At 47.1% G+C, this 13222-nt stretch overlaps 1 protein-coding gene, 1 long non-coding RNA gene and 1 pseudogene across 2 annotated transcripts in view; all 3 read right to left on the reverse strand.

Annotated features, from left to right (window-relative positions):
- Positions 1-2396: 2396 nt before the first annotated feature.
- On the reverse strand, positions 2397-4636 carry LOC118371819 (uncharacterized). Its single transcript, XR_004823088.2, has 3 exons — positions 3974-4636; positions 3850-3885; positions 2397-3619 (listed from the first exon to the last, which is right to left on the reverse strand). It is a non-coding gene; the product is annotated as an uncharacterized LOC118371819 (long non-coding RNA).
- A 1296-nt stretch (positions 4637-5932) lies between these two features.
- LOC118371809 (WD repeat-containing protein 6-like) lies at positions 5933-9887 on the reverse strand (annotated as a pseudogene).
- Positions 9888-10021: 134 nt separating this feature from the next.
- The window catches only part of LOC118371810 (cadherin EGF LAG seven-pass G-type receptor 3-like), a 59841-nt gene continuing 56640 nt past the window's right edge, over positions 10022-13222 (reverse strand). The window contains exons 33-35 of the mRNA XM_052482078.1: positions 12958-13155; positions 11809-12765; positions 10022-11535 (exon numbers count right to left, since the gene is read on the reverse strand). Of these exons, the coding sequence (XP_052338038.1) occupies positions 11306-11535; positions 11809-12765; positions 12958-13155 (1385 nt within the window). The 3' untranslated portion in view covers positions 10022-11305. The remainder of the gene's footprint in view (positions 11536-11808; positions 12766-12957; positions 13156-13222) is intronic.

A 13222-nucleotide genomic window follows, 5' to 3' on the forward strand; every position in this document is an offset into this window, starting at 1 on the left:
AGTTAGAGCCCTGTCTATGTTGGTAGATAAGATGAGAGCACCCCTCCAGCTAGGATGGAGTCCCGTGACTCCTCAACAGGCCAGGCTTGGTCCTATTTGTGGGTGAGTCCCAGAAAGAGGGCCAATTATCGACAAATTCTATCTTTTGGGAGGGGCAGAAAACAGTTTTAAACTTTTCTATTGTGTAATTAACTGTGCGTTTGTTTATCCCATGTGTAACTCTGTGTTGTTTGTGTCACACGGCTTTGCTCTATCTTGACCAGGTGGCAGTTGTAAATGAGAACCTGTTCTCAACTGGCCTACCTGGTTAAATAACGGTGAAATAAATACAAATTTAAAAACCAATTTGGCGTTTATGGTAGAGTGGCCAGACGGAAGCCAGCTAAAGACTCTCAGACGATGAGAAACAAGATTCTCTGTTCTGATGAAACCATTGAACTCTTTGGCGTCACGTCTGGAGGAAACCTGGCAACACAGGAGTGGCTTCGGGACAGGTCACTGAATGTCCTTGAGTGGACTAGCCAGAGCCCGGACTTGAGCCCGATCGAACATCTCTGGAGAAACCAGAAAATAGCTATGCAGCAACGCTCCCCATCCAACCTGACAGAGCTTGAGAGGATCTGCAGAGAAACTCCCCAAATACAGGTGGTAGCGTCTTACCCAACAAGACTCGAGGCTGTAATCGCTGCCAAAGGGGCTTCTACAAAGTACAGAGTAAAGGGTCCGAATACTTATGTAATTGTGATTGTTTTAACATTTTTTATAAAATAGCAAAAAAAAAAAATGTTTTGCTTTGTCATCATGGGGTATTGTGTGTAGATTGAAGAAAAATAAATAATTTAATACATTTTGCAATAAGGCGGTAACTTAACAATGTGGAAAAAGTCAAGGGGTCTGAATACACGGTATAGTGTATGTGTGTACAGTATGTGAATGTGTGTGTTTCAGCAGCTGTCATGTTCTCTCCAAACACTGGTGTCATTGTGGCACCAAGGCAGTGGGGTATAGGTGTTCGAAAATGATTGTGCAGGTGAACTCAGGTATCTGTACAAGTGAGTTGGTCAAAGCTCAGGTGTATGTGATTATGTGTACTTTGCTGTACTGATATGCATAACGGTCTTTGGACAAATCCTTCATTTGCCACATCACATATTAACACATTAAAGACTATAACTGATTGTAGAATATAAAGTGATATGACTAAAACAAATAGGCTGAAAAAGATGTTTCCCATTATTGGGAGAGAATTATTGTGAACATATGCCACATTATATTGAACATTAAAGAGATTCTCCGGTACTTTTGTGTACTTTTTAGCCAGTAGTTCTGAAAGTAGCGCCTACGAGACAAAAGTGGTCACCAAAAAAGTCTTACTATCTCACATGTGTAGATATGTGCACCACGTCATTGCTCTCCCTCTGCTGTGTTTGCATCCTGCTAGCTGTCACTCAAATAGCGAGGGACTGAAGATCACTGGCTAGAACTGGTATTGCTCGGGGCGCTGGCACTTGTGGGGAAACAGCACAGCACAGCTTCCAGAAAAACAGTCGCTTTCGAACTAGGATTTCATGGCTAATTGAGGTAAGACCATTGGGCGTGTCTAGAACATTTTGAATGGGGTGGCCAAGGTGGGGCACAGACTCAGTTTAGGGGGGCCATAACATTTTTAACCTTAATCGATGCAAGGTGGATTTTCTATATAATTATGATGGTTCATTGCATTAAATACTTGAGTATAGGTTTAGTAAATTTCACTGTTCAAATAAATCAAATGATAGTTAGCGTTTGGTCAGGATTTAATATAATGTATTAGCATACAGCAGTAAGATCACTTGAAAGTGCCATCCTTCCGTGACAAATGTCTTATGAGCTTTATAATAAAGACATATTTCCTTTGAATGTGAACACAACCATTTATGTTATCATCTGATTGTCAAACTAATCCCTTAAGTTGGTTACCTGCGCATGTTCGTCTACTCCAAAATAAGTCCAGCATCCGAACAGTGCACTGTGCACCCACCCTTTGAAAAGGACATCTATTACAAACACTAAGTTAATGACATTCAGCCTAAAAAGTAGTGTGTATTCATAGTTGCCAAGGGAAGCCATGTTTCCCCCCAAAACTACAATAAAATAAACACATTTCTCATCCATGTTTCATCATTTACCTGCAATACGCAGCGCCCCTCTGGTTTAGTATCTATAGCCTATGTATCTGCTCTCTACTCTTTTTGGCCAGATAGCATCAGATACTGTACATGGGTTACAAATACTAAGACAGAGGTGCGCTGTTTCACTCACTCGGATGCTTTCTCCAGTGAGATAGATTTCTGTCGGTGCGTGCCTTCAAAATGATCAATATATTCAGAGACGACATATCACAACTAAGAGGGGGGCAATCAGATTTCAGGGGGTGTCACCCCCTGGACATGCCACTGGGTAAGACAGTAATTCTGCTCATAAACTCAGGAAAAATAATTTACGTATCTTTTTCAGGACCATCTTTCAAAAAGAATTCCAAATAACTTTCTTCATTGTAGATCTTCATTGTAAAGGGTTTAAACACTGTTTCCCATGCTTGGTCAATGAACCATAAACAATGAATGAATATGCACCTGTGGAACAGTCGTTAAGACACTAACAGCTTACATACTGTAGGCAATTAAGTTCACAGTTATGAAAACTTAGGACACTGAAGAGGACATTCTACTGACTCTGAAAAACACCAAAAGAAAGATGCCCAGGGTCCCTGCTCATCTGCGTGAACTTGCCTTAGGCATGCTGCAAGGAGGCATGAGGACTGCAGATGTGGCCAGGGAAATACATTGCAATGTCCGTACTGTGAGATGGCTAAGACAGCGCTACAGGGAGACCGGATGGACAGCTGATTGTCCTCGCAATGGCAGACCACGTGTAACAACACCTGCACAGGATCGGTACATTCAAGCATCACACCTGCGGGACAGGTGCAGGATACCAGGCAACAGCGTTACCTATGGGCACAAGCCCACCGTCGCTGGACCAGACAGGACTGGCAAAAAGTGCTCTTCACTGACGAGTTGCAGTTTTGTCTCACCAGGGGTGATGGTCGGATTCGCGTTTATCGTCGAAGGAACGAGCGTTCCACCGAGGCCTGTAATCTGGAGCGGGATCAATTTGGAGGTGGAGGGTCCGTCATGGTCTGGGGTGGTGTGTCACAACATCATCAGACTGAGCTTGTTGTCATTGCAGGCAATCTCAACGCTGTGCGTTACAGGGAAGACGTCCTCCTCCCTCATGTGTTACCCTTCCTGCAGGCTCATCCTGGCATGACCCTCCAGCATGATAATGCCACCAGCAATACTGCTCATTCTGTGTATGATTTCCTGCAAGACAGGAATGTCAGTGTTCTGCCATGGCCAGTGAAGAGCCAGGATCTCAATCCCATTGAGCACGTCTGGGACCTATTGGATCGGAGGGTGAGGGCTAGGGCCATTCCCCCGAGAAATGTCCGGGAACTTGCAGGTGCCTTGGTGGAAGGGTGGGGTAACATCTCACCACAAGAACTGTTGTTGTGAGCTTTACAGTGAATTGTTTATTATTTCATGCCCCGTGTGTCTCTGTTGACAGGATCAAGTGTCTGTTGAGAGAGAACAAAGCCAGAGGAAAATAAAACACTTGAGAGCCAACAGAGATGAGAGGGGATGAAACAGGATATGAGGAGGAGTAGGAGAGGATGCAGAGCAAGAGGAGAAGGAGCTGGCCTTTTAAACAGTCATGGACCAGAAGTCAACACACAGACAGTGAAGCAGGTTCAAATAGTAGCGCTATTAAATAAAGTGGTGGGAAACCTTAGTTGGTTCACAGTACCTGCAACCGATCCTGTAACACCATAGTGCCTATAACCTGTGACGACAGAGCAGAGAGATCACAGTTCATTACTTTAGTCCATAATAACACATGACAACAATGTTACCCATCTTAACTAAAGTACCTCTCTGGTGGATGTGGAGGGCTCCTCCTCAACTTGGGGGTCTTTCCTCCCCCCTCTGGGGTCCACTGGCACACCTCCGCCTCATTCTCCTGGCTCTGGCGACGCCGAGGTATCCCTCACGCACCACTACACACACACACACCTCCTTTGTCACTTTAACCTCTCAGCAGACAATGCCTTCTGTCCAACTGTGCTTACAGTAAATGACTTCACCAATCAGCCCCGACTCCCTTCAGGCATCAATAGATTCCTTCCATGAGTCTTCTCTCACTCTGCACAGACACAGTTGAATTACAGGTCTTTCTATTGAAACAAAACAAATACAGAGATTTCCCATTGAGCCTGTCAGAAGCAATGTGTATGTATTCACATATACAGTTGTTTTTATACGGCATTGGTCAGAAGGCATCCCCTCCTTCCATCCTCTGGCTCTTTAACTAACATTCTCTCAATAGTTTACTTATTTATTCACCTCTGCTGTCCATCTCCATACTCAAACCCTTCTCTCTCTCTCGTAGCCTTTTTCTGATTGTCCCTTTATCTCCTCAGTGAAGATGGCACTCGGATGTGACTAAACAATTCATGTTCATCTGCTGCAGTCTTGTCCCCCTGTAAACTTGTGCACTGACCCCCATCGAGACCTCCATTTCACAACACAGCACTTGCAATACCCCCCATGTCAGATGCTTTGACAATGAATTTAGTAAAGTACCAGTCCATGGGTATGAAAGCACTGGGTCCTGTACACAACAGGTCATGTTGTCTTGTCTGGTGAAAAGACTCTTTCACACGTCCCACACATCTTTCTTCCAGTTCTATGCTACCCGTTCCCTCCATCCTCCATGTCTGTTACCTTCAGCAGCTGTAACCACTGTCCACAGACAACCACCCAGCCCCCATCCATACCTCCAGCCCTACTGGGTCTATGCCATGGGAGAAGAGCGCTCCCTGCTGGCTGAGTCCGGTACTGGCCAGCCTCAACAAACACCCTCTGGTCAGGGGACATCAGCAGGGCTCAGCATCCTTAGGGCAGTCAGAAGGGCAGTGTGAGCTAAAGCCACTGACCACTGAGACTGGAGCTGTAGACCTCCTCCCCCTGGTACTGCACCCCGATGAGTGTCCCACACCACAAGGTGGACCAAGTGGAAGACCATTATCACAAAGTGGGCCTTTTTATGACTCCCAGACCCAGTCCCTTCTAGTTCCTGGACCCTCAGGTCATCTTCAGAGTCCTGGGGTTCCAGAAGCAGAACTCTCCAGCCACTCCATCCTCCTGCATGACTGATGGACCCTCAGAACCTCAAGAATTTCTGGTCCGACCCAGAGGACTCACACAGCTATCTCTACCTGCGCTGTACAGCTGTCCGCGATGCTCACACCCAAGTCACCCCTTGCTTCCGGTGTTCTCTCCCTTCAAAAAGAAGCAGTGATCATCTCCTGTTTCCACATAGCAACAGTGCCCCCTGTGGATGGTTGAGGTAAACTACAGCAGTGAGCCGTCGTTTTGCACAGGAAGGCAGGAGGAGAGCACAGTGGTTCTACCCTTAGATCCAGTCCTGTGTCTTATCTCTACCTCCACCTGCCAATGATAGACCAGCCCCTCTGCCCCGGACACCTGCAGGTATCCCCTGTCCCTCTGCCTGCGCCACCCACAGCACACTGTGGACCTTCCCTGGCCCTGCCCTCAACAACACCCCTGCACCAGGCTGGGACATGGGGAAGACATGCACCCCTTCACGGAGGCTGCCTATAGCACACAGCCCCTCCCTGGATGCAGCAGACCCCCAACCCATAAGTCTCAACACCTCTAACACACAGGACCTGAACTAAGGACCCCCGTCACAGGAGGGGAAGTCCAGGTCCTCCAGGCTCTCGCCCTCTTCTCACCCCCCACCTGCCATAGCTGGACTCCTCAATCTGCAGCCCCCCGGTGGCCACCCACATGCCCTGGCCCTCCCCTCACTCACTGACCGCCCTCACTCCCCCAGCCCGGTATCTATTCAGTGTCCGGCCCACCCTCCCCCACCTCCCCAGTCCCACAACAGAGACCCCGTCCTCCCCAGTGCTGTACACCCGTCCAAGGGACAGCTTTACGGAGAAGACTGGTGTCCGTACACCAGTCTCCCGGCGGTAAGAGGCTGAAGAAGACACCACTATGACCTGGCAGACACCTTTCCACTGGGGCCTTCCTGTCTGGCTGTGCCCCTCCTGGCCTCCAGAGTACCAGCTGGCTGAACACTGTCTCCTCCACCAGGTCAGAGTCCTCCCAGGTCCCTCCCAAGCCCAGAGCCACACTGAGGAGGGGCTCTTCCTCTCCAGAGACCAAGTGGACATCCAGGGCCCAGTCCTACAGCTCCATGAGGGGGCCCAGTGGCTCTAGCCTCTACCTTCTAGCACTCAGCCTCAGCAGGCGCACAACCTTCCCTCCAAACACTACCACCTCATCCTCTGGGTCACGGGTCCGTCCGTCTCTTGGCTGTGGTTTGTGACGGATCCCATGGATGCGGTAGTTGTGGAGCAAGCTCAGTGAGGTGCAGGCTTTGGGCTGTTGTTGGAGGCAGTAAACTGTTAGGATCGGACCCTCACCTGTATGGACATATGCAAATGTCATTATTCATCTTCATGACAGAACAAGGACAAAAAAAGAGAGAGAAAGGATTTACATTTCTTGGAACATGACCCAGATCAGATTGATAATACTAGGGTTTTGATTAGGCAGTAATATTAGGAATTAGGAATTTGAATATTAGTAATTTAATAGGATCTCTACGGTACAGACGGTCTTGTATTCTCTAGCCAGGGATCCCGTACCTGTCAGCAGGTACTCCTCCCTTAGGAACTCCAGAGCAGTGACAGGCACTACCAGGGCTGCGGTCTCCATCATCACTGAGCTCCTCTCCTCAACAGTACCTGACAACCTGGGACACATACAGAAGAATTAGCCAGTAATCCTCTTATTCAAAAGCCCTTTTCTGTAGTGTGACAACGTCAACTTGCTAGATACTAGCTATGTGTGTGTGCTGTAACATTAGATTGATCATGTGTGGCTTTAGCCCGTTTATGTTACTCTTTCTCTTATGAATGAGAATCAGAAAGGAACAAGTTTCATTTACAACAACTTCAGACTTATTGTCAAAACCAAGGCAGGAAAACACCGTATGAGAAACACTTTTCACGCCGCTTCGATACAGCTATGGCCGGAAGTGACTTTTTCGTAGCAGGTTAGGAGAATTTCAGGTTACGGTTAGGAAAAGAGTTAGCGAAAGGTCCGTGGGTAACCCCAACCCATTTTAAGTGTTAACTTCAAATGAGGTAGGGACGTCTCAAAGGTCCCGGATTGAAAAAAGGTTGGGTAATCTGCTACAAAAATCACTTCCGGTTGTGCTGTATCGAAGTGGCGTGAAAAGACTGTGTACCAATAGCTAGCTAGATGACATACTGCTAATAACTTTGTATAATACCAAAAAAAACAATTATAAAGCTAGCTAGCAATGTCAGGGCTACTGCTGTATTAGAAATACTATGGCTAGCTACTTACATATCTATATAGGAGAACCCTTTAATTTAATCCATTTTGTGTATTGGTTCTATCTAGCCACCTATGTGTTCCTCCACTGCCAGAGTAGTGTGTATTCCACGGATCCAATCAAATATGTCTACACTGACAAATGAATCGCAATAGAATTGATACCCATTGGTTAAAAACTAGTTGAACGTGCTATTTACGTCAATTCCGCAGGTTTGTTGTTTACATTTTGTATCCTGGCCACTCAGTGTTTGAGCTTTTATTGCTGTCTGGTTGCATGTGAGTAATTTAAAATGTACATAAAAACTATGTGCATTTAAATGGGGAATCCCAGGTGTATTAGTTTGACAGTAATGCTATCTAGCAAACCTGCTAAGGTAGCAAGCAAAGCATTCGATAGGTGGATGAAACATTTGGAATCCTTGCGAACGGTGGCTGATGCCTCTAAAAATCTCAACCTTGCTGCAGGTATTCATATACATTTGAATTTCGTTCTGATGTGTGTCCTTCTATTTCAAACCCGGAAAACAAATGATTTTGTGCGTGATTAACAATCACAGAATTGACCACTGCACGTGTTCATCATGTAATTTGATGTAACAGTGGACAGCCATCTGTTACTGTGAGAACATTCCAAACCAGTTGGTTATCCCAGTAAAGATGATGCTCTACTGTGGATCACAGTACCATTCATGACAATGACACATCCAAGTAAATACATGCACCTAGCAGTTCTTGCAAATGATCAGGTCAACAAATTAGACGAAACCACACACCAAACACTGTCACCGAAAACAACCTTGTTTCAAATTCAACTGAATGCTAGCTAGCTGCATCACATCCGGCCGTGATTGGGAGTCCCATAGGGCAGCGCACAAAACCAGAGCAGGACTAGACCCCTTAGCTCCACCCCATTGTCTTGGCAACCAACAACCATGTCGCACCTCACTCCCAACTTAACCATGCAGCAAAAGCTCTAATTCTTGCAGAGGATTCAAAGCATGGTTCGCACAGTCCAGGACTACAGGAAGGACACCAACGCCAGGGTGCACTGCAATGCCATGTGGGGCGAGGTGGTGAACGTCGTCAATGCTGCCTTCCCTGACCGGCCACCCAGCTCGGTGGGTACCATGAAGACACTGGAAGAGACTGAAGGTGGAGAGTCGCCAGGTGCTGCACCGGTGCCAGAAGCAGGTGGTCACTGGCCTGCATGTCACGGCCCTGACCGAGGTTCAGCAAGAGATCACGGCCATGGTGCCCAACCTCATCTCCAAGCAGGACGACATGGACAGAGAGGAGGGCTACACCGGCCTCTGGCCTGGCTCCCCCACTGCAGGTGATACCACACTGCTCAAAGCCCTGTACAGAAACCCAGCCTAAAACCCCAAACAGCAAGCAATGCAGGTGTAGAAGCACTACTCTGTGCTGACACTCTGCTAAGATGAGCTCATCACATTGAGTTTATAATATTTGTTTTCCTCAGATGATATAATGATGTGGTGTCATCTGCTCACACACATAGTCAGTCCAAAATTATTTGCACCCTTGATAAAGATTAGCCAACAAAAAAATCTAAAATAAATACAAATATTGTATGCTCCAAAAAAGTTTGATTTTATAAAAATAAAAACGGATTGGCACCCCTGTTTTCAATACCTTACTTTACGTAGCCAGTAGATCCGACCTGCTTGCTTACAGCTGCACTAGGGTCAGACAGATTTCCTGTGTAGATCAAGACACCGCGAAGCCGGACGAGATATGGCTCGGGAAACGTACATCAATCCAAGGATGAGAAATGCATTGTACTCTGAATTGTCCCATTATCTCAACTGTTACCCTGAGAAGATTGTCCAATCTTCTGGGTGTAACAGTTGGGATGAATGATTAAATATTAAAGCATAAGACCTCACTAAAGGCATCAGTCATACAAAAGCTATACTTAAATCTGAACGGGTTCTCTAGCAGATTAGTAAGGATGGCTTATATTTGTACAGTCACAGGGAGGTAATGTGTCTTCTCAGCTAGAGCACATCTCCATAGACAATCCTCTCTGTATGATGATCTTACATATCAAAATGTCAATACAGTTCAATATTAACTGAAAGTTCTTCTATTATAAGAGCAGAATGTCTGACAGTACAGTTAATCTAACCAACAAAAAACAATAGATACTATCAGGCTAAGCTGAAGAAGATACGGGTACGACTGTCCTCTAGGAACAAGGACATTGAGGATCATGATCAAATCATTTGACGTTTGTTTCTTTTTACATTTTTATTGCTCTTATTTTCTGACAATGATTTTCTTAGTTTGACAGTTTCAGGTTTTTGTATTCCTTTTCATTGCTGCTCAGAATCAGGGGGAGTTTTGTTGTAATGGGCTGGGGGATATCTCTGAATATGAAAAGACACCTGGCACATAAAAATACCTGAGAGAAGAGCCTCCGGAAACAAACTGTCAAAACTGGTCTCTGCTAACACTTGTTTTCATCAGGGAATGTCACTCACAGAAAACACATCTTGTTAGGAATAGTTCTTTTTTTAATGTGCAACATTTCTCTTGGATGGTTTCCACGGTAAATGAGGAGCAGCCGTTTCAAATTCCCCCCATGCTGACTGGATAGCACATACCCCAGAATAAAGTAACTGACAAAGACAATCCCCCATCCTCTCTATCCCTTCATCATCATCATCATCAATGTCTTTCCTCGTCATCTCACTCATTCTTTTCTCTCAACGCATTTTGTCACAGTGGGAGAGTCAGGCCATAGGAAACATTACATCCTCTCACACAAAATTACAAAGTAAGAAATATGATCGTCATAAATAAAATAAAATCTATGTCTGTACAAGTTAAAGGTACTGCAATAATAAATCCTGTGAGAAAATAACTGCCCAGTAGCTAAATAACTGGAGCAGCTAAACATAGATGGAACATGGGTAAGGATGGATATTGGGGGTACCCCTGGGGACATTTTTGGCAATTATAGTGTCACATTTATAATAACATACCACCAAAGACATGAAATGATATTACAGCAGGTCATTGAAAAGAGATATTCTACACATAAATGGACCATATATCCTCAGGCAGAGAAACCATTAGATATGGAACCATGTCTGATATAACACTTGGTTTTGGCTGATATGTTTTGTTTGTGATTTATAGTAGCACAGAGAGCTATATGATGCTGTAGAATAGATGTTCGACATTCAAATGCAGTGGGTCTTGGATTAACAGAACAATTATGTCTAAAGAATGAGGAGATAATCAAGCCATCATCAAGCCTTGCAAATATAAAAGTATATCTGCCTTCTTTCTTGTTCACAATCATTTGTTCTATCAAATCCTGCTTTCCTAGAATTCCTTCCTATTTACAATCACCCGCCCCCAACATCGTCCTCATCCTATCACGTCTTGTAATCTCATCCAATTAACACTAACCAACCCCAGTCCCTAGTTTTATAAACATAGTTGACAGGTTTGAGGAAAGGTTTCGGGATAATGGTAGTGGAATTTGGGATTGAATTAGGGCTATCGCCCATAGCAACAGATTCCATTCACATCTCCTTCACAACCACACCTGGACACAATCTTCCAAAACATCACAAGATGTTTTTTTTCTTCATTTCTGTTGAAAAAGATACAAAATGTATAAAAATGTTATCTACAGGTTCATCTTTTTCTTAGCAGATCGATTCCGATCTTTGTGTTCATGTTGAAATCTGAGGATCGAAGAATGTTAAAACGTAGTGGCTGAGGTAGCCTCTGTTTCAATCATATAGCCCTCCTCCCCATACTGGTTGCTACTTGTGACCGAAAATACTTAACAGCAGCACCAACCCAGCACCTTCAAACTCCCTCTCACTGTCTCTGCCTTCCTTCAACACATGTCCTCCAGTATCCCAAAGTGCTTCAGCAGTCCAGGGGCTCCTTGACCTCTGCCCTACCCCCGCGCAGTCCTTGGTCACCCCACTAGACATGCATTGTGGGATTTGGAGGGTGTCATCAAGACTGTCCTTCACTTCTGTTGACTCTGAAGAGGCAAGAGAGACCACAATCAGTGACAAGAGAAAATAACATCATAGTTATTAATGCTACATAAATCTCCTGATATGTAGGCTATGACACATTTAGAATCCAAATCACCACATCTTTGATGGGGATCAAAAAGAGGGATGACCAAAAAGAGGGATGACCAAAAAGAGGGATGCGTGAGGATAGAGAGATAAAGAGAGCAGAGCAGGAGTGTGAAGAGAAAAGGAAGCAGGTAGATGAAGGTGAGTGAGTGATTGAGTTTAGGACTTACTCAGAGTCTGGGGAAACCTCAGAGATGCTGTGGGAGGTGGCAGAGTGGGGAGGGGAGGGGAGGGTCCCTGTGCAGATGAGGGGTCTGGGGGTGTGAGCACAGATGAGCTGAAGGAGGCCAAGATGGAGGACAGGATGTCCAGGTGCTCACTGGACGGGTGGCGGCTGGGGGGTGCGCCGAGGGCAGGGAGGGGGTACCTACACGGGGGAGCAGAGTCCAGCCGGCCGCGACGGGGTAGGGGGGATTCCTGGGGTTCCTCGCTGATTGGGGGTGGAGGGGGGGAGGGTGGGGGCTGGTCGGGGTGCGAGGGCTGACGCGGGGGCAGTGTGCGCAGCCACTCCCTGCAGGGCTGGGTCTGAGTCCCCCCACCGCCCCCATTGCCCTCCATCTGCTGGCGGGAGTGGCTGCTCATTAGCGCTCCTCCCAGGTGTTCACGAGAGGAGGCCTGGCGTTGCATCAGGTTGTTGAGCTGGGAGCGCGACCCCCCCAGACTCGGCTCCACACCTCCATTCCCACTCAAGTCCTCCTGGGAGGCATGGGCGCTGTGCTGCTGGATGTCCAGCCTGTCTCTGGAGCTGCTCAGGTTCTCCCTGGAGGCTCTGTCCAGGCCCGGCTCACGGCGGCGGGGGAGCAGGTCCAGGTTGTCCCGGGAGCCCTGGCGGTCCAGGCGGTTCTGGGACCCTCCTCCAGCCTGGCGGCCCAGGGGGTCTCTGGAGAACTGGCGGCGAGCCAGAGAGTCCAGGTGCTCCCTGGAAGAGTAGCGTGAGGCGGGCTGGGACAAGGAGCCCGTGCCAGACAGGGAGCCTGTCCCACTGTACATGCGGCCGTAGGAGGCTGCCGGGACGCCCCTGTGGCCCAGGGTGGAGGTGCGGTACCAGGAGAGATCGCTGGGGACCCGGCCCATGGTGGAGAGACCCTGCAGGGCCGGCGGACAGCCAATACGGTTCTTCAGGATGCCTGAGACAGCAGGGAGAGATGAGAAGAGAGAAAAGGTTAATCATGTGTATGTATTTTGGTCTTTGAGTCTACATGAATCTGTATGTGGAACCCATTGGTAATAAATGCCGGTCATCAGCACTCCAAAGTCAACCACTGATACCCCCACAGACCAAAATAGTATCATCTGGTCCAACTGAGGTTGTGACTCACCCTTGCGGTGGCGGCTGGGATGTCCTGTCAGGCCGTTCTCGTCCCCACTGGTCAGCGCTGCGTCAGGCTGGTTGTTGTTGGAGCCATCCTTGCTGTAGTCAGCCCCTAGGCGGCGCTCTGAGCCCCACTTCTGCAGGGAGTGGACCTCACACTCTTCCAGCGCTGGCCAATAGGAGAGCAGGTCATTGCCATCCAGGTCTGACACACAAAGATGGACAATCGCCAATGGCCAACAATTCAAAATAAATCAGAACTGTATCCAATA

This window comes from Oncorhynchus keta, chromosome 27 (assembly GCF_023373465.1).
Source record: "Oncorhynchus keta strain PuntledgeMale-10-30-2019 chromosome 27, Oket_V2, whole genome shotgun sequence".
NCBI lineage: Eukaryota > Metazoa > Chordata > Actinopteri > Salmoniformes > Salmonidae > Oncorhynchus > Oncorhynchus keta.